This window comes from Mustela nigripes, chromosome 17 (assembly GCF_022355385.1).
Source record: "Mustela nigripes isolate SB6536 chromosome 17, MUSNIG.SB6536, whole genome shotgun sequence".
NCBI classification, from domain to species: Eukaryota; Metazoa; Chordata; class Mammalia; order Carnivora; family Mustelidae; genus Mustela; species Mustela nigripes.
Window position 1 is genome coordinate 47,569,036 of NC_081573.1, and position 24,938 is coordinate 47,593,973.

The window sequence follows — 24,938 nt, forward strand, 5'->3', positions numbered from 1 at the left end:
ACCTCAGCCTGACAGTCAGAAAACCTTGGATCTAGCCTCTGGCTCTCCTCCAAAGGTCCTGCGTCCTACGCTGCCTGACCTTCCCAGCCCAGGAGGCAAAGGACGCCAGCGAACGCGGGGAGTCAGCGGCGAGAGCAGTGAGCTCCACGGCACAGCTGCTCTGCGGCCGCTCCTGGCAGAGCAGGGGCTTGGGGGGTCCTCCCAGTCACCAGAGAAGATTTCACAAGTAAAAACCTGCAAACTCTTTATTAAATTCTCCCATTTCATCTGTACAGAAAAAAATGCACATTATGTTCAGGATCTCAGTAACATCTCAAAATTACACAGCATGAACATGTAAAAACAAGGAACTGCCGGGATTTTATACATAGAAAGAAAAATCATTTACAAAAGAGGCTTGTTAATTTTACTTTTTTTTTCTCTTTCTTAAAAAAAAAAAAAAAAGTTCAAGGCCTAAGATCTCGCACAGCATCTGCTGTTCAGTTTGTTTTCCAGCTTGGGCCTGACCTGGGCACGCTGAGCCACGGGAGCCGCTTGGGAAGCCTGCCGCGGCCCAGCGCTGCCGCGGCCACCCCGGCCCGTGTGCGGCAGCCTGCCCTGGGGCCTGCTCCTGCCTCCCCGGCTCTGACACAGGCCTGCTGGGCTCTGGGGTCCAGGTGTCAATTCCATGATGGGGGAAGGCAAAAACAGAACATAGAGGCACTATCTGAATTTTCTCCTTGCTTAGGCAGGTCTCTCTACTGCCCGTATCCCAACATCCCTAATGGTGTGTGGTGACAGGTCTTGGGAGAGGGGAGGAGAGGAAACCGCCGTCAGGATCCTGTCACCCCAGCCCAAGCAGAGAGTCCCACCTTGTGCTCTGGACGAGAACAGTCCCTGGGTCTCCACGGTGACCTCACTAGATGGCTCGGGGAAGCAGGTCACTCTGAAAAGTCAGTCTGGGTTTGTAGGACTTATCTGTTGTCTGAGGTCAGGGCAGGAAGGGGGCTTCGCCTTTGAACTCGACTGCCGTTAACAGGTGGCCCTGGTCCTAATGGAGAGGAAGACCAAGAGGAGAGTACTAGAGAGAGGGCTGACCAAAGACAGATGAGAGAGGGAGACAGTAAGAAAGAGGCAGGCCAGAACATCAGGTCTGGGTCCACAGCCCCTGGGAATCGAGACCAGGAGAGAAGAGGTGAAGAGAGGGGAGTCCCTAAAGGCCCAGGAGAAACTCAGGCTACTGGAGCGCTGCATTTCATAAAGTGAGGCATGTGCCGTCCAAATGGTAAGAAATAAAAAGAATCTGCCAGGTTTCTCAAATTTGTAAGAATCTGAAATATAAATATTATATACCTAACTGCACACAACTCAAACAGCTGTCTCCTCTTTGTTTTATGGCAAAATTTAGGTTGAACGTGTCGGGCTGGGCTGGCTGGCATTGTGGCTCTCCGTTATCTGCTCACTGAACATAAGCTGTAGTCGGGGTGTGGGTAGTTTTTCGTGGGAGAGGGCAAGAAACAGGAAATAAAAGCCTTTCCTCAGAAGACCTTGAGACCAGCTAAGTAAGGAGGCCGCCCCACGAAGCAATCCACCTCTGCCTGGATGACTCACACTATAGTGGGGTCTTTGGGAAAGAAGCTGTACCACAGCCTGGGGGTGGGGAGGATGGGAGACATTTCTGGAAGTCATACGCACACATGAAAGTGAATCTTCTCTAGGGAAAATAAAAGTCGGCATATAAGTTCCTTTCCATTTTGTCTGATGATACGAAAACGGGTAATACAGACCTCTTTACTACTGGATTCTTTTATTACGTGACTTCGGGGAATGGGAGGAAGTGAAATCTGATCATTCGGTCACCTCTTCTGGGAAAGCAGAATCTCCCTCCCTCTCCCCCCACAGAGCTGCTCACTGTCCCCCAGAAAAGGAAGTGCAGGATATGAGGCAGCGGAAGGCCTGTAGGGAATTCAAGCCAATGCCTGCGGAGTACCAGAATCCCTGGCTTCCAAGGACAGGCGGGCTCAGAACAAACCGACTGGACACACAGCACAGGGAGTGGCAGCCGAGGGGTCTCCAGGGAATGCAGAGGACGAAGGCTTTCCCGCTGGGGTGAACCTTTACTCTGGGTGAAAGGGTGAAGCCTTACTCTGCTCCCGCCTCAGCACGTCTTGCAAGCAGACTTTTCTCAGGACAGCAGCAAGAGCAGAAGGCGGCCAGGGACGCACCAGAGTAAAGGTCTCACCTCCAGAGCTACCCTTCTGTGAGAGACACTCAGAGGGAACAGTCTTGTTCCTGACAGCCTGCCTGTATTTCTGATTTCCTTACCGCAGAGCCTCCAACCCGGCAGAGTAACCTCCTGGCTCTTGAGGGTCGTGGAGCACACGAAGTAGGACTCCCTGAGACACCGGAGTGAGTTGACAAGGCCAGATGAGTTACCTGGCTACTGTAATTTGCAGCAACTGCCTGAAGCCTTGACCTTGACCCCGCAATCACCCGATGGTTGTTACCATCTGGGCTAGATACCAGAAGAGATAAGGACAAGGTCCATCATTGGCTCCTCCACTAGGGCCACGGCTTCCTCTTCTCGACTAACTCTCGACTAGCTGATTGATCCACGACTGACCCGTAAGGGTGGCAATCCATGAGGCACAGCACCTGTGTTTTTCCACTGAAGGACAGAACGGAGACAGCGGAGCTGCAGGTTCGGATGGTGCTGGGCCCCCTGGAGGTAGAAACTGCTCAGCACACTATCTGGGACTCTGAAGAACGGGTCACCTGAAACTATTCCAAGCAGGATGGTGAAATGCTTTCTAGCAACAAGCAACTGAAAATACTGGCAGAATTATCCCTTTTATTCTATTTCTAAATATGACAAATGCTTCAAGAATCAAACTCCTTCTCAGGCTTCCAGATTTGCTGTAGACAACTAAGACAAACCCAAAATGTCAAGACACATTAAACCATGGCGATGTTTTACACACATTGGGAGGGAAAATGTACAGATGGAGAGCGGTACCCGCACACTCACCAAATGGTAAACGTTTATTCTATCCTGTAAGCCATGCCAGACACGTTGGTGGGGGCTGGCGTTTAGACGACATCCCCAGTTCTCATTCCCAAGCTCCCACAGCTCAGGTGGGCACTCCTGGAGGTGGACCATGCGGACCAGCCCAATTCAGTTCCACAATGGTGGCAGTAGGGGGCTTCTGCCCGAACTCCAAGAGTTTCAATCCCAGGATAGGTGCTGAGAATCAGGAAGACCCTAAGAGCATGAATGAGGGGACCAAGCAGCTTAGCAGCTCCCCTTGGTGACTTAAAGTACCCTAGGCAGGGGAACAGAGCTGGCTTCTGGACCCCACTGCCTCCAGGAAGGGTAGCAACAAGAAAAAGAAGAAAACCACAGTATTCAAATATATGTCAGTCAGATTAGACAAGAAGTAATTCGAATCAACTGATCCACACACTGACCCACTTTGTATGGAACACATTTCAGGGGAGACAAACGTGGTGCAGGTCCCGCAGCCCGCGTGGATGGCGGCAAACGAGGGGCAGGGCAAGGAAGGGCGCCATGGTCTATGTGGACAGTTTAGGCACGTGATTTATAATACTCTGTGGACGTCTAACAGGTTAATAAAATATATATTATATAAATATATCTCCTCCTGTACATGCCGCCCCCTTGTACAGCCACCGTGACTCCAGGCCCCAAACTCAAACCAAGGTGTGCCAGGTTGCACCCTGATGCTTGCACCACTCCCCTGTACACGCCAAACCTGTCATCCCACACTGGAGGGACGAGGGCGGACGGCCAGGAAGACTGCTTCCATCTAGCTCAGATTCTGGAAAGACTGATGAATCATCAAAGTACAACATTTGGCCAATGCCTACTACAGTGGGTGTACACAGCAAATGGACAGAAAGGAAAAAAACCACGGAGAATAGGCTCCATCTTCTAACAGAGTAACTTTCCAAGTCCTCTCCACAAAGAGGCATGAGGGAACTTGTCTGGGAAGACAGCCTTGAGCCTGCAGAAGGGTCAGGTTGGATGGCCAGTCACACCCTGAGACCACGCTAAATCTTTATAAGCCACTGTCTCGGACCTGCATTGTTGCCCGAAGCATAAAGCAAAGTGAATCTATCCCTGCCCCTCCTTCCCGCCCCGAGCTCCCTCCCGTGGTGTGGTCACTGCCTGCCGGCAGGCCTTCTAAAACTACTCCTATCCCCCAACAGGGTCAGTCCAAATGGGACTGAGTCCTGTGTTAGCCTGGAGGAGGAAGATGCCTGGGATCCTGCTCCCTGGGACTCAGCGTCCAGCCTCTCGGCGCAGATCAAGTGACTGACTGGCTTCACACACTTTCAATCTCCTCTCCAACCCTTCACCCTTGGCCTGGGGAAGCTCATGCTTGCTTTACTTCACTGAAGTGAGGAGATCATAGGAATACTCATGGCCGTGGTGTCTTGACCAGCAGTGGCTCTATTAAGGTGGGAACTGGAAGGCATCACTGTTTCAGCAGAAGAAAACACGACCCAGAGCAGGCTGGTTAGTGGTTTCCCACTCCTCGGTGAAGTCCATGGCCCCCGCACGGTCCAAAGGTGCTTTTGAGAAATGAGCAAGACATCCCAGTAACAGCATATTGGGTGGTGTGTTTTCCCTTAAAGTCCTGCCTTTGCTTTACAGTCGCACAGAAGAAATAACCCCATTGCCCAAGTCAAGCCTGGAGGAGATGTGTTACTATATACATTTTTTTCTTTCTTTAAAAAAAATTTTTTTTTTGGTGTTTTTGTTTTTGTTTTGTTTTGTTTTGTTTTTTAAAAAATCATTTGAGTTGCAGGTCAGGTAAGTTGGTTCTGGAAGTACTGGTAGTTCCATTGGTATGAGAGAGACTTGCCTACGGGCAGGTAAACCCAAATTTGCCAATACAGGCAATAACCCAAGCGGCCAGCTGCTGTTGCTGCACGAAATGGTCGAGGAGGAGGAGGGCACCATGGACACGGGCGAAGTCGGAGACGGGACAATGCAGAGGACACCTGCGGCTGCTCTAACATGGGTGTTGGTGCCACCTCTGAGAAGAGCGAGGTGAGTGGGTACACTATACAGGAGGGCTGTACAAACCGGGCACTGGACAGGTAGTTCCTCTGGCGGTCAAGGTGGCTCTACCTGTCCTTGAGCTCTCGTGTTACTCGCTTGGTGATACGTCCACACATTAGGCCGATCAGGAACAATATACAGATGCTCCCACTGATCACAGAGAGGATGTAGTTCTTTGACGGAGATGTCATCACTTGCATGGCGAGGTCAGAGAAGCCATCTGCTGGGGCCACCTGGAACAACACACTGCAGCATTGGCCTCTGAGAGAACTGTGCTGGGCAGTGCTAGCTCTAACTTGCCCCCCCTCAATCTTTAGTTGATGCCCTTTCTTTTGGGGAGAGAAGACGAGGGACAAGAAAATCAAACACAGAGCTACAATTCCTTTTCCTGATTGTAATATTGTGCATATCTACTGAATAAAATTAGAAAAATACAGGGGCGCCTGGGTGGCTCAGTGGGTTGGGCCGCTGCCTTCGGCTCGGGTCATGATCTCGGGGTCCTGGGATCGAGTCCTGCATCGGGCTCTCTGCTCAGCAGAGAGCCTGCTTCCCTCTCTCTCTCTCTGCCTGCCTCTCTGACTACTTGTGATTTCTCTCTGTCAAATAAATAAATGAAATCTTTAAAAAAAAAAAAAAAAAAAAAAAAAAAGAAAATACAGACAAACACAAAGAGGTGGGATCTCATATGATCCATCACGGTGATCACCACCAACCTGGCAGCAGCCCTTACACTGGGGACCTCACCACAGGTGGGACCCTGGCAAAATGCTCCAAATGGTTTTGCTTTTTCTCCAATGAGGTTCCATACCCGGCATGGAGCCCATAGTGGGGCTTGAACTCATGACTTGAGCTGAGATCAACAGTCAGCTGCTCAACCGACTGAGCCACCCAGGGGCCCCACTGACATGTTTTTAGTCATTTAGTCCTCAAACCAATCCCACATTACAGCTGAAGACCCAGAGGCCCAAGAGGTGCGAGGTGGCTACTTGTACAATGTCGCAAGTTCTTAAGTATTCAGATTTATTTTTATAAACAGAGAGAACAGTTGAGAATGTGTTGGATGCTGCTTCTGTATCTTAACTTCCTTTTACTCACCAGTAAATCGTGAGCGCTGCCCCCAGTAGAAACACTGTGTAAACATGACTCAGGCTGACTGAACACACGGCACCGCTCCCACAGTCGTGGACCTGCAGTCTAGCCAGTTGCCATCCCAGGCTCCTCTCTGCTTTCTCGAATGGACCTCTATGCAGCCCACAACAGAAGAATCAGGGCCCAAAGGCTCCCCAGGTGCACAGGGACACGGACCTGCTCTTTTCGGTTCTCAACTTAGCCTGGGTACCCGAGAGGGTCTGCCCAGACATGTCGCTGTGTCTATCTGCTTCTCTACTCATCGCATAGCGCCAGGGAGGTTTCAGATGAACCTGAATCTGAGCACTGACATTTGCCAACACGAGGTGATCAGCAGTCACTGCGGCAACTCAGCAACTGACCCGTGGAGATGGCGAGTGAGGACGAGACTAACGTGGCGCCCTCCGCTGTCGCACTGAACCGAGGGCTTCCAAGCCGACTATGCTCCCTTGGAAGAACAGCTGAGGGCCGTGCTTGCTGCTCGGACAGCTGTGGTCCCTTCCCTTCCATCTAGGTGTGAAGACTTTTCATGGTCCTTCCTGTCTGCCTGTTACCCTGGACCTTTCACTCGGGTGACAGACAGAAGGAACTGTTCAAGAAAGTGGTCAAGCTGGGGAAGCTTCAAGGACATGGACAGACTTTGCAAGTCCCCTTACAGCTGGCCTCGCAGCAAGGACAGGAAGGCCGGTGGAGTATCTGGGGAACCGACAGAGGTGGTTGTTTCAGGAGACTCTCTCAGTCCTTACCTTTGCAGCGTAACTCCACATTTCAATCCGGTCATTGAGGCGTTTTTTGCACTCGGGTTGTAACCTCACCCGCTTATCCTCCAGGGCCTCCATGAGGCAGGACATTTCTGTGGAAGAAAAGGGATAAGAAGGGTCAAACTGTCCAGAACAGAAATTTCCGTAAGGCTGGGGAGAAAGGGACCTCACCACCAGAGAATGCAGATTTGGAGGCTACACAAAGTTAAGTCCATTCTAGGAAACTTGAACCAAGATTTCACATGAAGAAGAATGTTGAACTTCCAAGGCCAGCTGCCCAGCCCTTAAAACCTCTCTCATTTTTACTGGGCACATCTGGCTCAGAAACAACCTTCTACCAGGATTTGCCCAGTGTGGCCACTGGGAAAGCTGATGAAGCAGCTCCAGTTTGGAAAAGGGGGAAGAGGGCCGTGATGACGACTAAGTTTTGCTTTCCTGATACATAACTCAACCCTCCCTTTTCATCAGATGCGTACATCTGGTCATGGCTAGGTCAGTTCAAACCTGCAGGATTATTCTTAAATTCATACTGCCACAAAACCCTCGTCGCAGCATCAACCAGGCCCCCAGAGGATGTTGTCTGTGGCTGAGCTGCGGCTGCAGAATGGAGCAGCTGTGAGCACTCTCCCAGGGGAGTCCGAGCAAGAGCTCAGGGAGGGTCAGAGTGAAGAGTGACTTACGACGCCCTCGGCCAGGGGTAATGGCTGCACAGTGGTGTTTAATGTCCAGGGCACACGCTGTATGAAGGACTGGGTCCACAAAGATATCTGCTTTGCTCTCCTTCAGCATGTTTAACACTTCCTAGGAAGGGAAAAACATTGCAGAGAGAGCTTTTAGAGAGGAAATGCATCAGAACTGTTATCTGCATATACTTTATATATAAACAAAAAAGTCAAGGAGGGAAGGTTGAGGTTAACAACAGAACTTGTTGAGATAGGTGGCAAACTGGTGATGATGCAAAGAATGTAGAATTTTAGCAACTGATTTGATTCCATAAATACACTCAGAGACCTAGTGTAAGCAAAGCCATGTGTTAGGTAAAGCAAGGGGTTATAAAATCACATTTGGCTTTTGGCAGTCTGCTATGCCATATTATTAAATACTAAGTGTTGGTATTTATAGTGGTATAATATAGCTATTTCCTTACTTTAAGAGGACTGAAAAATGTGAAATCTGATAATCAGAATAATATGCTATCTTAAAATTCCCAAACAATGGTCAATATTTGCAAAATGTTTTACTTTACCTCTATTATCCTCAAAAGAAAAAAAAAAAAGACCGAGAGAGCATAAATCTTACTGCAAGAACAATTCTTACTGAGTTTGAAAATGTTCCGAACAAGAGGAATATAAAAACGATGGAACTGAAATCAGCTCTGCAGTTTCTCCATTTATACATGATGAAACAGGAGGTAAAAATAGGCCAGGAATGCCTTCTTTTTTTTTAACTTTTTTTTTTTTTTTTAAAGATTTTATTTATTTATTTGTCAGAGAGAGAGCGAGCGAGAGCTAGCATAGGCAGACAGAGTGGAAGGCAGAGTCAGAGGGAGAAGCAGGCTCCCTGCAGAGCAAGGAGCCGGATGTGGGACTCAATCCCAGCACGCTGGGATCATGACCTGAGCCGAAGGCAGCTGCTTAACCAATTGAGCCACCCAGGCGTCCCCTTTTTTTTTTAACTTTTAATTAAATTTATTTATTTACTTGAAAGAGAATGAGAAAGAGAATCTCAAGCAGACTCTATGCTAAGCCTGACGTGGGGCTCAATCCCATGATCCCAAGGATCACAACCTGATCTGAAACCAAGAGACAGACGCTCCACTGTGCCACTAAGGCGCCCCCAGAAATGCTTTCTTAAATAGTTTGCTTTCCATGGAAAGACTAAATATAGTCTCTATAACACAACAATAGCCAAAACAAGAAAACAAAAACCAAAACTCAAATATTGTTCAAAAAGTCCTCCTCAAGGTTAAATGGGATCATCTGATGGCAAAGCAGTCCAAGGAAAGTGTCTGGATTTAGCTTTCCGCCAACTCCCCTTATTCCTCATGTGCAATCGGAAGCATTTGAGCCGATGAAAGAGCTGTATACAAAGTCACAGTGACTCAACAGTGACATCACTGAAGCACTTTTCAAGAAAAGAAAAAGCTTTTTGAAAAAGATCAAATAGATCATCTCAGTAGCAATTCTGCAAGATAATGTACATTTAGCAGTTATATTTTGTTAACTTTGTTTTTATGTGCTGTTTCTGAAATGATTTTCATGGATGCAGAGTATGTACTGGTATGCTGGACCTGACATTTTGCTCTTGGCAGTGTACTCACGGTGCCCCTCAACAACAGGCTGGCCATGGGGATGAGACCTATTTGCAAAAAAAGTAGGACATGCGAAAGAACATTTAAGGTATAGGCAATTAACTGTCAAGAACCCAATTAAAGTTTCCTAAGAGGTAACAGTGTATAATTCTGGGGAGGAAGGTTTCGATGTTATCACTGAGATGTCAGAGGACAGCATTGGAAGGAAAACCAAAAAGGAGTGAAAACAACGGGAGAAGAGGCATCCGATGGTGGTGGTTACCTTCTTACAGGTGTCTGTCTTGATTTTGAGCAGGTTGACTTTGAGGCACTCTTCCACTTGACCCGTCTGCTCCTGGGCTGCAGCTTCCTCGGCACACAGATTAGAGATCTGTCGGGGAGACACATGAATCACAAGGCTGTCTCTACTCTCACCAGAATTGTCTCTGCAGCCTGTAGATTTGGTGATCCTCCCACATGAGGCCACAGGTCCTCTCCAAGAGTTTCCCAATGTACTTCACTCCCCTCCCTCCTGTACGAACTGCCAGACTCCATTCTCCTTTCCAAGGACTGGGACAGAGTTGAAAGCCAGTCAGTGCACCCATCTTTATGCTGTCAACCCCGAAATTAGAGACAAGACTGTCCCAGGACTGGTCACAAAGAAGGCAACCCTTGATGACACAGGAGGAAGGTGATATAGCCAAGTGAAATACTAAAAGCAAATGCTTTAAAAGGTGCAGGGTCAACCCAGACTCACAACTTGGCAATATACACACCAACATATAAAGGCGTTCTAAAACACAGTCCACACCAAAAATTTAAAACCTAGCCCTCCTTGGACAGCTTTATGAGTAAGCTTCTTGTAAAAATCTTTAGCTATGATCCCCTAAAACTGACATATATTGAACAGTTTTTCACATGGCCTTTTTGAGCTAGAAAGTCAAATAATTTCCAAGGACAGGCATTTCTTTGGTGCTATTCTAAGAGCACTGTATCTTTCTGGCAAGTCTTAGGGTATTCTAGGTTGACCATCAGAATGAGGAGAAGGGAAGAACAAACTACACGGAGACATATGTATGCATGATATATAATAAAGGAGAACCAGGACAACAGAGAAATATGGAATCAACACTCTAGTGATGGGACCAGTGCCAAGTCTAATTCAGTGTCACAGGAAACCAGAAACTCAAACAATGGAGAATCCAGAAGACGGGCCTTCAACTTCCTGCATTTAAAGCTGAAGGGAAAGATAATACAGAACTTTTTTCCAATAAACATTTCTCCGAAAACCTCTGTTTGTAACCAGTTTCATACCCAAACCCTACCTCGTCTGAGCAGTGCAGCTGGAGCTGGGGATCGAGTCGGTAATCCAGAGCGGACTCCTGGATAATGATCCGGATCTGGTCTTCGCAGTCTGAAGAGAGCCGCTGCGGGTGACAAAGGGAGACTTCATCAGCCTATCGGGCAATTTAAGCTTTTTATTTGGCCCCTGATTTGGGAAAGTAGGAAAAAGGCTTTGGGAGAGCACGAGCAAGCTTGGGACTTTGAAGGAAAAACTACGGGGGGGTCGAGGGTCCTCTACAAACACACCTCTGCGAGAGTCCAAGCCAGTTTACCTGATCAGCGTATCTCAGCTTGAGGCAAGAGATGACTTGACCTTCCAGCTCTGAATCATCCTTGGCCTTAGTCAGGATGCCATGGCAGAATTTAGGAATGTCAGCTTTACAGGCTTTCCTTAACACAGGGTTTAAGCGGTAATCTAGAGTAGAAAGTGGTAAATACCTGATCAAATGTTCCACCTGGATTCACAAACATAAGAAGGGGGGCCTGCCTTTCGAAGGGGGGCATATTATGTCAGTGACCACAAATGAACCACTGATTCGTTTATTTCCTAAATGTTTACAGAGCCCTCACTACGCTGTTTTCAATCAGCAACAGAATTTAATGAAAGAGGAGAGGTGGAGACAGAGACCCCAGGAATTCTACTTTGCAGCGGCTCCGTGCGCTCTGCTGGCACCAGTATTCTTGCTAGTTGTCACAAAGCCCAAGCTCCCATCACCAACCTTTCCCATAACAGGTGCTTTGGACAGCACTGAGATTACTTGACTCATCTTACCCATTATGTTACAGGTCTTGCAACTCAAGAGCCGAAATTTCTCCGTTCTAAAAGACATTACCCATACATTCTCCTATCACATGCAGGAAGTTTTGTTAAGACTCTGGATTTTTCAAAGAACTCTCGTCCTGACTCCTTCTGTCTCCTCCTTCCTGTGACTTCCATTCTGTTCTCCCAACTACTCTTTGAAGGAAGAATAAGTCATTTTGCTTATTGCATCCAGACTGTTCCCTTAAAACCCACGGCCAACAAAGCAACTGTAGTTTAATGAGGCTGGTATATGTCAACTCAGCTGCACGGAAGCCACACTCAGTGGGATGGGAAAGCCAGGCTACAATGCTACCTGTGTTCTGGGTGATCTGGCGCTTGGTTATCATCTGTTTGCATTTGGGATCCATCAGTTCACTGTTTTTATTTTGCTTCAAGCACTGCAACATGGTTTTGGAATCTGCTTCTGGACAGAACCTCTGAAAGAAATAAAGTTTTACAAAAGTAGTTACCCAAATATGGCAATTAACAGTGCCCATATCACTCTTCCATCGACTGGTGTGCTAATGACAGAATCGGCTTAGAGACTGTGGTACAAGAGAAACAGCTAAGTCTGAATCTGGACCCAGCCTCAATTTCCCCTTTCTTCATCTCTTCGCTACTATGTTGCTCACAGTTCTACTACCCCGTTTCCTACTTTACACAGGACAGACTCTGTACCTACATGGCTATGTTACATGACATCTCCTGAACTTAAGTATTATTTAAGTATGAACGTAATGCCATAACAGGTGGCCAGATAGTCCTAAAGGCATGCCGAACCCAAACGGGAAACTTATAAACTACCTACCAGCCAACATGAACAGGTATGTGGGGAAGGGACCAGGCTAGTTCATCTTTTAACTACGGGGGCTATAATCCTATCAAAGTTTGTGTGGCTAGCCTCTGTACACTTTTTAGTGTCCTTGAAGTCAGAGAGATCCATTTTGGACTAAAAATAAATACCACCTCTATGTGCTAATCAACAGTCTATCTGCTAATCACAGTCTACTGATATCTTAAGTCAGATTGCTGAAAAAGTCATCAAAATCTTACAAAACTCCCACAAATCAAAGCCTGACAGGTTTTTGTTTTTTTTTTTAAGATTTTATTTATTTATTTGATGGAGAGAGAAAGACAGAGAGATCACAAGCAGGCACAGCAGCAGGCAGAGAGAGAGAGGGGGAAGCAGGCTCTCCACTGAGCAGAAAGCCTAATGGGGGCTCGATTCCAGGACCCTGAGATCACAACCCAAGCCAAAGGCAGAGGCTCGACCCACTGAGCCACCCAGGTGCCCTGACAGTTCTGCTTTTACATAGGACTCAAATCAACCAGGCCCAGCTAAAGACACTTCTAACTTACACAATTCTCTTTGCTATCTGATAGAGTAAAAAATATCATTCTGTTTTAAAGTAGCATTTTATTTTTTAAGTAAATTATAATAAAACATTTTGTTTTATTTTAAGTAAGGCATGAGAACTTCAAATTTAATCTCTTCATATATGAGGACAGATCCAGGAACTGGATCTAGGTTCTCAAGTCAGCCCTGCTATAAAGAAAGCTGGATAAGTGTATGAGACAGAAGAACTTGTAGAAGAGAAAAGCCTTTTGATTGTGGAAGGACGCTGATCAGGACACTTGGTGGTGGTTTTTTCGGTGTACTGACCACTACCCACCCTCAAAGACTAATCATGTATTTACTGGGTATCTATTCACTCATGCCTTAGGTCAAGGTAAGCTCAGTTAGCTTAGCTCGGTGGTTGTGAAACTTGAGCCAGCACCAGAATCACCCGGGAGACTTGTTAAAACTGACAGCTCTGCTCAGAGTTTCTGATTCAGTAGATATGGTCAGCCCCCAGACTGACCAAGCACTGGCGAGTCCCCAGGTGATGCTAAGGGATCACACTGTGAGAACCACAGTCTCATCTGTATAGAACAGCTTGAGTGGTAAGATTATACAGATTTGTTCCGACGTTTAAAGAAGCTCATGTTGTTGTTTTTACCGACCCTGTGCTTACCACCCCTTGGTTTGGGGTCCCTTACCTTTATCATCTGCTTGCAGACTCTCATGAGTGTGTAGTCTAGTTCTGGGTCCATCATCTCTGTCTCCTGTAGCTTAAAAACTTTCTGGTGACAACGGGTACTTAGCTGCTTCTTGTTTTCTTTCAGACATTCGATAATCTAGGGCACAAGAATTATGGTCGTGTTAAGGGGTGTATCCCGGTTTGCTAACTCATGTGTTCTGACAGCAGCCTTCGGTTCTTAGTGCATCCCCCATCTTTTGCTCTATTCCGAATTCCTAGGCAATAGGAATCAGAATTTGCTCACCAAGGAGAATTATATTTATAGATTTACAGCTTCAGGGCTAAGAGTGAACCAGACTATATAAAAATAATGGAGAGTTGAGCAGGCTGCACTGGAGTCTAAAAGGAAGGAAACCCACTCAAGATTCCTGGTTTCTTCTGCCTTTCTCTGGAGCAAGAGCCCTGACTAGGCAGTGGGCACAAGCTAGGAGGTTCAGTTCAACTCACCATTTACCAGATGCATGAGAGAGACCCAATCCTTACCCTTGATAAATAGTCTCACAAGGTAAACTTTTGTAAACAATAACTACCAAAAAAAAAGAAAGAAAGAAGGTGGGGGGGGGGGTAACATAAAAGCATGAAGTGCCACATGATGGATTTTAAGATAGTGAATTAAAGGTATCCTGGAACTTGCCCTTCCCCACACCCCTTTATAGATATTATAAACAAATGATGAAGGGAAGCAGATGGGAAATTGCAATAACTAGGGCTGTACATAAAGTCAGGAGACTTCCAGGAAATCCTCAAGGAACAACCAAGAATCACCAAATAACTGAGAGGGAAAAGTAACAGAGCAATTAAAAAATACATTTAAGATCCTTAGAACAATACAGAAAGAAATGGTGAACCAGAAGCAAGAACAGATGGTTGTGAAAAGAACCAATTACAGATCTTGGGAACAAAAAATAAAACCTAATCGGTGGTCTCTGTAAAGAGAACAGACAGAACTGAAGAATACATTTTTACGCTGGGAAGTGGAACTCAAGAATTACCTCCATGCAGTACCAAGAGCAAAGACATGGAAAGTATGAAAGAAAAAGAGACGAGGAGGGCAGATTCAGACACTCCAGCCATCTGCTACGAGTTCCAGAAGGAAGGAAAAGGCAGTGTTTGAAAAAATAGCAACTGCGGGCAACGCACCATGGCAATGCCCCCAACTAGAAAAGGCAGCTGAACCTCTGGAAGAACACCGACGGGAAAAATCACGTGCTTGCACTTCATTCCTGACATTTCTGGGTAAGGACCCGGTTCTGTGCATTAAGGAAACAAAGTTTCCCAGGTGACTCTTATGTTAAGAAAAAGAACTAGTCAAGAACTTCTGTGTAATGGGCATGGACTAAGGGAATAATCAGTTTTGGAGGTACATGGTGTTAGGAAAGCTAGGGAGAGGAGGAAGCATGTCTCAGGAAGACGCGGTGGGGCAGAACAAGGTGACCTGAAAGAGTGAAGACAATGAACAGGAGATCAAGACGAAGGCACATAAGGAACGCACCCTGGGAGGAGTCTGGTATAGCTTAGGAGGGGATGTTTAGGCTGGAGAGAATGTGAGGAGGCGCATCCCACCACCAAAGAATTATTAAAATGTTACCCTCCCATTTTCACAATTAGAAAAGAAAAAGAGACAGTCACCTGAGCATTGCCATACTGCACAGTGGAACAGTAGTTCTTGATGTCAGTCTTGCAAGCTTCATACAGATCTGGTTCCAGACGGATGTCCTCAGTCTGCACGGGAGGGAGCCAGTATGGAAAAGTGAGCTTGTTCTAAACTGGCGATGTCAAATGTTCTACAACTCAGGTGCTGAGCAGATCTTACCTAGTGACCACAACTCACACCCAGCAAAGCAGCAGCAGTGTGGCTACCACAGTACGAGGAAAGCTGGGATTTAGTTTCAATCCCGCTGGTAACTAGCTAGATGGCCTTGGACTTTCTTTGCAAAACAAAATGCTGTCACCTGCCCGGTCCCTTCACAGCACTGCTGTGACATGAAGTTAGATCATATGATGCGGAAACTACTTCAGAAAGCCAAAACCATGTAATATAAATGTAGGATCTTACTTTTATTATTATTATTTTACTGAAGGAGTAAGGTTCAGAGCTAGGGACCCGAAGTCTCCATTACAAGAGGACATCAACGCCAGCTCCAGTCAAACGTGATTATCACTGACTCACTCCCACCCTATGGGAAAATCTGGTAATGCAGCTTTTGTGGTATTACTGATATTTGGTATTCGTTACTAGTTTTTGCTTAGACTGAGGTGAAGTTAAGTATGATTCACAATACAGAACATATTAAACATACTTTCAGCTGTTTTCTTAACATGGTTTAACCTCAAAAGTAAAGTAGGAGGTTTCCTTTTACAGCGCACACGGCAGCTGACTTGCCGACAGCTGTCTCACCTCAGGACCCGTTAGTTCACCCGTGCGCAGCACTCCCCTGGAGGGTGCTGCTGCTCAGGGAGCGGGCACAGGTCTCAAACTGAAAGATGAAAATTGAGGGAGGCACGGCTGGGTGGCTCAGTCAGTTAAGCATCTGATTTTGGCTCAGGTCATGATTTCAGGGTCCTAGGATCCAGCTGTGCATCAGGATCCCTGCTCAGTGGGGAGGAGCCTGCTTCTTCCTTTCCCTCTGCACCCATACCCCCTTGGCCAGCTTCATGCTCTCACTCTCAATAAAAACAAAAACAAAAACAAAAAAGCCACACACACACACACACACACACACTGAGGGGGAGGACCTTGCTATAGGCCGTCAGGAAGAGAGGAGGCTTCTCCTGTTCTAGTCTGCTGCTGGACACGAATTTGGAGTAGGTGGCCTGGCTACTGTAGGCAGCCATGGTGAAGGAAACCAGGATTGCTGTAAAGATGGTGCCACAAACAGCAGAGACAACAGGGAGAGACCCTTGATCCTTGAGGGCATCACTGATGCAATGACTGTGTCACATGCTTAAGGCTGAACTTTCAGTGACACGTGGTAGAAATATTTTATCACTTAGGAAAAGTGAAGCAGGAAGCTGTCACATGGTAAAATTTTCGCACAAGACTCCAAGTCTTAACCATTACAGTAGTGGCTAAATCTTCCAATCTGCCCTCACCCTTCACCCCAAGCTGCTAGACCCTGTGTTTGTGGGCCCGGAGGCCATGCTATGAGGCGTTACCATCTCTAGCTCTTCCACCCGCAGCTGCTTGCGGCACTTGAGGGACACCCTGTGTTCCTTGGCTTCCTGGAGAGTGTCATTGCGCACGGTGGTGCTCAGGCAGATCACCACGTCCACCCTGTCAAGGAAAGGAGAAGGCTGAGACTGGCTGGAGCCACAGGAGGGCAGAGGGCCCAGAGCCAGGCTGAGGCAGGGGCCACACCACCACCCCAGAGTGCATGACTCCCTTTACCATGCTTCTGAATGCTCTTTCTAGAAGTCTCACTGTGTTTTCAGAGCCCCGAAAGCAGTAATCTGATTGTGTATGTTACAAATGGCTGAAGGCGCATCCTGACTGGCGGGGAGGCTGGGGCGGGGGGACAGGTACGCAAGGACAGTTCAATGCTTGTTTTGTTACAAACATGTGACCAGAGAGGAATGCGGCTCTTAACTAGATTGTGTCTTTGATGAACGGTGAAGTCCATTTCTGAAAGGTACAGAAACCTAAGCAAAATGGGAACTTGGTTTATACGAGGAGGATGTGTTCTAGAAATGTACCTTTGCAAAGAGTGAGATGGAAGAACTGGGGCAGCCATATGGTAAAAACTCATCACTCTCCTCATTGAGACCTGATTCTTAAATGAATCAAGTGTGTGTTCCTTCACTATACCTCTTAACTCAGTAAAAACCCCTGCTGCTCTCTGGAAGAGCTGACGTAATGGGATGATGTTGGGGGGAAGTCAGTTAACCTCTCACTCACGCTGCAATTTGCTCCTCTCAGCGTGCAACCTGAATCTGCCTCCTCAGTCGGACAGCTCGAACCTGGGAACAGTACAATCGGCCTCCAGGCCACTCCACAGCAGAACTGCCTGGGTCCCCTGTGGCTCCAGGCAGCTGTAAAGATGATCTGGCCACACAATCCGAGTGCTTGGCCATACTACCACAGCGTGTGCTGGCCTCCAAGGCTAACCCTCCCAGAACACAGGGTATTTGTCCAGACTTCCGGGAAGAAGAATGAATCAAGAAAAGCTACATACTTCTTTTTTATGTTGGGGCAAAGCTTCAACACGTCTTCCTTGCAGGCCATTTTAAACTTGTAAGAGAACCGAAAATCCTTCATCTGCACCTGAAGAAGATGATGTGAAAGAAAATGAGCAGCTCTGTGGCACATTCCAATCAGCAACACGCACGAAGAGTGCAGATGCCCGCATTCCAGGCCCTACGCAACTCCTCTTCTGTCTCGGGCTTTACGACTGACCCACCTCCTCATTCCTCCCGCTGCTATGGCCACTCTGGCTTCCCTCTCACTCTAGTCACGCTGCTCCCTCTGCCAAAAGGGCTCTTCTTCTCCCAGATCCCCCATGGTTTGCTCTGTCAGCTCCTTGGCACGTTTAGTCAAACACCTCCTTCTGAAGACCCCTTGCGCCTTCACCCTCCACCCTGTAGGTGGCTTTATTTTTCCTCACAGGCCCACCCGAGACTGTACTGACGTTTAAATGTGTTTTTGTGTCTTTCTCTTATTAGAACATAGAACTGACAAGGGCAGGCTTTGTCTGCTCAAGGAGCCCACTGTCTGGGTGGGTGCCCTCAGAGGCCCTCAATATCATTTGGTAAAGGCAAATGATAAACGCAAGGCCCCAAGAAGAGATCAATTTTATACAGATGACAGATTTCATCCTCGTGGGAAGGAAGAGCTTGCTTTACCGGAAACACTTCCTTTAGATCTGTGCCAACTCTGAATACAGTTTAACCTTATTTGGATGTCAGACCTGATATGGCAATAGGATTTATTTATTTTATTTTTATTATTATTTTTTTAAAGATTTTATTTATTTGACAGACAGAGATCACAAGTAGGCAGAGAGGCAGGCAGAGAGAGAGAGAGAGAGAGAGGGAAGCAGGCTCCCTGCGGAGCAGAGAGCAGGATGCGGGGCTCGATCCCAGGACTCTGAGATCATGACCCGAGCCGAAGGCAGCAGCCCAAACCACTGAGCTACCCAGGCGCCCCTGGCAATAGGATTTAAAAGAGAAAAAGGCTTAGGGTCTAGTGTACTGATAGACATTTGGCCTGCTGCACTGAACAGAGACATGAAATAGCAATCCCACTGATACCAGCCACGTAAACAAAGGCTAACACACCTGACAAAAGCAAGCAATGTCACTCATCTCTATCCCCACTGGGCTGCCTGTTCCCTAAGGATACAGACTCCATCTTTTTAAAAAAAATTTTTTTTTTTTTTTTAACAGACTCCCATCTTACTTAGCATTGCATTCCCAACTTGCCATTGTGCCTGGCCATAGTGGATAAAGACCACTGTTTCTGAGAACCTGGAAAAGGCATATTTGGAAAAAATGATTTCTCATAGAAGAGGTACTCTGACGCTCTGGAAGAGAAAGGAATTCAGAAGCATCCAGGCAGCCAAGACAGGCAGGGTTTGCCTGGTATTACTGACCAGCTGGAAGTGGGTGACTCCAATGGCACACTTCTCATTCATATCCTTCTGGTGTTTGTTCTGAATCAGACACTCCATAAGGTCCCCAGAGTCGATCTGGTTATCTGCCACGTCCTGGGGAAGGCAGTGCACATTTACACTTCATTTCTAACAATTAATGGACAAATCTTGCACCCCAGTTTATAAAAGAAATGAAAACTAGACTGACTCTAGGGCCACCCTCAACATGATATATCATAATTTATATCAAAATCAGCCTAAGAAATTATAAGGGATAAACATTCAGTGGACTAAAAGTTGCACAGCAAATTGCCCTGCACCAAGCTGCGACAAGAACATGTCCTGTGCGGGGCTTCGCGCCCCCCACCCACTCCTCCCCCCCACCCCCACCCCATACTGTCAGCAGCTGGCTTCACAATCACACCCAATGCTGTCTCCTGATTGTCAGATCCTTATGGTTCCCGCATGACAACACCCCCACCATTTAGCTAGTTCAACAAGTGAATAAACTAATAAAGTAACAGAATTCATTCAATTTACAAGGAGAAGCTATCATCAGTGCTAAGAAAGCCTGAGATAATGTAGAGGAAGCACCTCAGCAGTCGGGCGCCAACCTGCCAACCTCGTACCAGGGCACCTCCCAAGCACAATCAGATAAGGTTTTCCAGGATCGTGCCCCCCCCCAACCCCGCCCCGAGTCTGTTTACATTTTCAACTTTCACTCAGGAGTCATATATGCTGGAGAGATTAAGTGCAATATACTTGAGGGCCAAAGTCCCAGTGAATTTGGTTTATGCCTCTTCTGTTTCTCCAGACATTACTCACATGGCAAAAGTTCTGAATTATGGGCTCACAGGCTCTCATCAGCAAGGCTTCTATTTGAATGTCCTGTAGAAGATTAAACATATTAATAATTCTGCTTTAGAAGGAGCTATTTGTGGCAAGAGTGGCAGTTTGTGTTTCTGTGTATGTGCTGCCGAAGCGAGCACGCAGTTTGTGTTTCTAAATCAGTAGCAACTGATGGACAAATAATCTAAGACGTACATTTGGGAGCAATTCTAGTTTTTAGGTTAGCGAGCCCCAGCACAGACTGAACTGTTCCTCCATTATATTCTAAAGGGCAAGTTTTTCTAGAGGTAGATACCCCATGAGCCGGAGCAAAAAAAAAGAGAAGGCAGAATTAAGAACAGTGCAGAGGAAAAAACACTTAACAGTAATCCTGGAGTTTAGCTTTTGGACTTTTTCCAAATGGCTAAGCAGTTCCAAATGAAAATGCGGGTAACTGACATCTGTCTTCAGTTTATAAGCTCCCCAAACTGATGACAAACCACTGCCTCTGGGGGATGCACACGAATGTCTTTAAGCAGACAGTAACCTCTGTGCCGCACTAGCTGCTGAAATAACAACTCCCTTTCATGAGGGACACACCCCAAAATGTCCTCCTAAGCCTAAAAGGACAATGAGAATGGGAGAAGGCAGATGATACAAGATGAAAGAAAGCAATAAACTTTTGAAAAATAGAAAGCAAAAAAGCAAAAAAGAAAAAAAAAGACTAGCTGGGAAATGTAATTTTATATATTGCCAACTCGAACTGTTCTAAAAAGCTTAAAATAAGAAAAAAAAAGAGCAATCCCCCATTTCCCTGATTTCTACTCCCATAAGACAATTTTATTAACATTTTTTAGCTGCTCTCTCCCCAGTAATGCTCTCTGTATTTCTAAATAATATGTCTATGCTTACGAGACTTTCTAACTTCTTTTTTAATATTTCTGTGGGTTTCAGGATGAAACAGGGGTAAACACACATATTCAGTCTTCCACGTTTAAGTGGAAATCCCAGGCTTTTATTTTATTACTGATGACACAAACAGTGCCAGATGACCTAACTGAAAGAGCTAAGAGAACAGGAACAGGAATGCTTGGACTATTCATGCATGTGATTAAGTGATCTGAAGCACAGCTGCTATCTTTTCTTAAAGGGGAGGAAAAAGATTGGTCTAATTCTAATTTTTGAAGAAAACCAAAGGGCTAAGTGTCTAGCACATTTCTCTGGAGATGAGAAAAGGGGTTCAGGAAGCAACACAATGTACTGCTTTGTAAAGCCAACGAAGGGAATGGGCCCTCTCAGGGGCAGAGAAAGGGCAGGAAAAGAGCCCCTGACAGGATGCCCATAGTCTCTGAGCCACAAGTCGCTTACCTCGGATTCTAACTCGGTGAGGTTGCCGACTATATCTCTGCACTCTACAGCCAGGTCGTCAAGGTGGTCCTGGAGGCACTCAAGCTCCTGCAAATAAGAAAGCAATCCCCTGGCATTTTTCAATTATATAAATGAACAAGGGAAGCCGAGAGAACAGTATCTATTTCCTTTGCAGTGGTCCTTCTTATCTTTTCTTTTTAAAGACTATTTCACTGAACGGAACACTAAAGCTTTATTTGAGTTCCCAAACCAGGATTGTAGAGAAGATAAGCACTTGATGTAACAGGGTGGTTGATAGGGTCAAGGGGAAACAAGCGCCATACAAATCCTCCAGAAGGCCAAATCGATAAGTCCAACAAGAATCAATGTTCAGATGTCCTCAGTGTCTAAAAATTTTGTCAGGCCTTTACTCTATTCCATTAACAACCTGTCATTCCATTTTTTAAATCTGTGTTTTGGTATCTTTGCTCCTGTTTTAAATCTGCATGTCAATAATAATTAGTGAACAACAGAGTCACAGTAGAATGACATGCAGTATTTTAAGATCCTTCAGAAGCAACGCAGGTTGGGACCTGGTGTCCAAAATCCAGGATAGAGCTGACAGCTCCTCCCAGTCAAACCTGGGATTCTAATCCTAGCCCACATGGAAGGGTCCTGAGGGAAACTGCAGAGCAAGTGAGCACCCTAGGGTTTGGGCATCAAAAAGCTATCTTGTCTGGGCTTTGGAACCTGACCTAGAGTGACTTTGTACCATCAATCCATTACTATTCCTTTTAGAAATTTAGAGGTTTTAAGCAGAACAGGAGCTCACTTTCCCAAAGCTATCAACAGCTATTTCTCGGCAAAGGCTCTATTAAAGGACCAAGTTTAACTTAGTATCTGCAAGAATCTGTTTTAGAATTAGAATAGGAATGGACAAGCAGGGTTGGAGGAGTTATACAATAGCCAGAAAGGGGGTAAAGAACCCTGAAGGAACATGCATAAAACCTCTGGAGTAAGAGAAATGGCTAAGGGAAAAATCCCATTCACAGAACCCTTTCCTAACTGGAGCTTCACAGCGATGGGGGGGCAATACAGTGCAGCTTCCTCAATGTTACTTTGAAGGGGGTGTGAAAGGAAACTGTTCTCTGGGATTCCATATGACCACATCCTTTGTTTTGTTAGACAAAGGCAACAGAAAGCTCAACTGCAGGCATTTTCTCACAATAAAATTGACAGAACTGCAGCAGGCCCAGGAAGCAGACTGCTGAAAATGATATTGGCAGGGCCAACAGATCTGAGTAGCAAGCCAGTGCTGCTTCTTAAAAATGCCCAACTCCTGCTCATGGTGAGTTGCTGGTAGTTAATCCCAGAGGATGTTCTGGAGTAGTAAAAGTGGAATCTGGAAACCCAAGTTCACACCTTGTTCTAGTATTACTGGAGCTTTAAACAAGTAGTTACTCCTCCATGCTTGGTTTCCCTGCCTTAAGACAGAAGACAAATCTCCCTCCTAACTTATTGTGCTAGAATGTACTAATGTAGCTTTTCCGTTTTTCAAACCAGGCACAAAATTTTAGGAACCATTCGTAACATGCATGTAATTCTTGGGGGCTGTTTCTTCTCTACACTCCCCTGTATAAAGAGGTTGTAAGACAATGGACCTGATGTGTGGCAAGGATTAGACCTGAGTAGTAACCAAGGAAGTCAATACACTTCACTCCTATGGGCTTCAAATTTGTCAATCACTAAATGGAAAAAATAAACATGCACACTATTCACGCATGCCAGTATTTATTTATGTTTATGTTGATACCCTGCCCTCCCTCAAAAGGACTTTAATGTACCTTATAAAGGTGAGAAAAGAAAAAAAAAAAGCAATATAAAATAACTTGAAAACAAATTAAAAAAAAAAAAAAAAAAGGAAAAGAAAGCATGGTAAAAAAAAAAGTGTGGGATGAAGCTAGCAGTAAGCTTGGTACACAAAATGCCCGCCACAAAATCTTACATACTTGCTACAGGCAAGCCATAACTTTGGAGCCAGGTTTTTTAACAGGCAACACAAAGAGGGAAAATCATTTACAAAATACAGTAACCATAATATATAAGCAAAACAACTGCTTTGGAAAAGTATAATTATTCCTGATAAAGAGAACAAAGGGAAAATTTTCCTTAGGATTTCTTATGAAGAAGATATAGAATTATGTAACAAAAATAGAGATACATTTTATAGCATTTGTACTCTATGTAAAGTGTTCATCATGAATATTATTATTATTATTATTATTATTATTATAAGATAAACAGGTATAGCTATGTCAGTTACCTGTCCGGTCTCTGTTTTCTCACTGCACCATTTTCCCAGATCAATCAGGCACTTATCCTGGAGGGCAGGATCCAGCTTAACATCCATGGCACGTTGATGTAGGATCCTCTGCACCTCAGCTCGGCACTCCCGAGACAGCTATATGAGAAAGAATAAGCAAAATACTTTAAAAGTACAGAACCAAAACAAAAAGACAACACATAAAGGAAATCTGGCGTTAGGAAACTAATAATGTTATAGCTATTTATACGAACTTTATAACCCATATCTCTTCCAGAGTGAGGATTAAATCTTCTAGGAGGCTTCTACAAACCCACAACTCAAGGAAGGAGATATTAGATTCAACGTTTTCTAATATACTGAATGAAACAACATCCTTTTCTCAGAGTATATGGATAAAAAGTGAACTGGATTTAAGTTTTTTGTTTAGGAAAACTAATCTGCTACTACTCTATGAATGCAGAGTAGAATGCCAGCTTCTGTTCAGAAGAGAACACACACCTGGGTCAGGAACACTGAATTCAAATTTACCTAGCTCGGAACAAGCCTAAAAACCATCTGTATCCTGGTGAAGAGTTTCTAATGGATCCTTAAGGCTAAATGAAGTTAGGGCAGCAATATTTAGTTGTCTCTTTGTCAGTTAGATTTCAGTAATTTAAAGAAAAAACTGAAAATGTCTGCCAAAATTTTGTTGAAATACTTTGTTGAAAACATAAAATCAGATGGAAAGAAAGCTGGTGAAGCAACTCTCTGAGCACTCACTGAATGAAGTTCCTAGAAGGGCAGCAGCCCTTCCCTGCCACATACACAGATCAAGTTTCCGACGACAGCAGACATCAGAACAATATACAGCAAACTAATTCAAAAACAAATGGCAGATAAGAAGAAATGAAGTCAATATTGGGTGCATACCCTCCTTCCCTGTTCCTCAGTGCGGTAGGCGTGTCTATACAAGCAAGAGAACACAGCTCCGGGAGGCATAAGTTCACTGGTTTCATTCCAACCATGGGTGTGGCAAAGACGAGATGCATCTCCCTGGCACTTGCGGTATAAGACAGGGTCCAGCCTATAAGGGTAAAAGTTAAAAGATATTCCTGAATTTTGTTCTTCAGGAACACACAGTGGTCAATTGGTAGAAGTCTGGGGACCTTGGTGCAGAAGCTTAAGTTCCACCTCAAGGAGGCCATGTTGGCTACGTAAGATGCACATTACAGTGGACTCAGCACTAACATGCCCTGGCTGAAGTGAGACAATGAGGCCTGGAGCTGTCACCAGGCGATTCACAACTCTTCACTCAATAAGGTTTCTCAAAACATGAATGAAATTCAATCCTACCTGATAGACAAGATTTAATAAGATTAGGAAATGGCAAGATAAA

At 45.6% G+C, this 24,938-nt stretch overlaps 1 protein-coding gene across 2 annotated transcripts in view; it reads right to left on the reverse strand.

Moving 5' to 3' along the window:
* Nucleotides 1–227: 227 nt before the first annotated feature.
* The window catches only part of GLG1 (golgi glycoprotein 1), a 162,112-nt gene continuing 137,401 nt past the window's right edge, over nucleotides 228–24,938 (reverse strand). Inside the window, exons 11-27 of one of the 2 annotated variants that reach the window (XM_059383319.1) lie at nucleotides 24,473–24,626; nucleotides 23,561–23,698; nucleotides 21,259–21,345; nucleotides 19,888–19,950; nucleotides 19,063–19,176; nucleotides 17,647–17,735; nucleotides 16,631–16,748; nucleotides 15,104–15,196; nucleotides 13,434–13,571; nucleotides 11,707–11,830; nucleotides 10,864–11,006; nucleotides 10,573–10,674; nucleotides 9,531–9,638; nucleotides 7,638–7,758; nucleotides 6,943–7,049; nucleotides 5,139–5,301; nucleotides 228–4,092 (exon numbers count right to left, since the gene is read on the reverse strand). In XM_059383319.1, coding sequence (XP_059239302.1) covers nucleotides 4,016–4,092; nucleotides 5,139–5,301; nucleotides 6,943–7,049; nucleotides 7,638–7,758; nucleotides 9,531–9,638; nucleotides 10,573–10,674; nucleotides 10,864–11,006; nucleotides 11,707–11,830; nucleotides 13,434–13,571; nucleotides 15,104–15,196; nucleotides 16,631–16,748; nucleotides 17,647–17,735; nucleotides 19,063–19,176; nucleotides 19,888–19,950; nucleotides 21,259–21,345; nucleotides 23,561–23,698; nucleotides 24,473–24,626 — 1,939 coding nt within the window. In that variant the 3' untranslated portion in view covers nucleotides 228–4,015. Of the gene's footprint in view, nucleotides 5,302–6,942; nucleotides 7,050–7,637; nucleotides 7,759–9,530; nucleotides 9,639–10,572; nucleotides 10,675–10,863; nucleotides 11,007–11,706; nucleotides 11,831–13,433; nucleotides 13,572–15,103; nucleotides 15,197–16,630; nucleotides 16,749–17,646; nucleotides 17,736–19,062; nucleotides 19,177–19,887; nucleotides 19,951–21,258; nucleotides 21,346–23,560; nucleotides 23,699–24,472; nucleotides 24,627–24,938 lie in introns of both variants that reach the window. The other variant, XM_059383318.1, reaches the window with a different exon arrangement.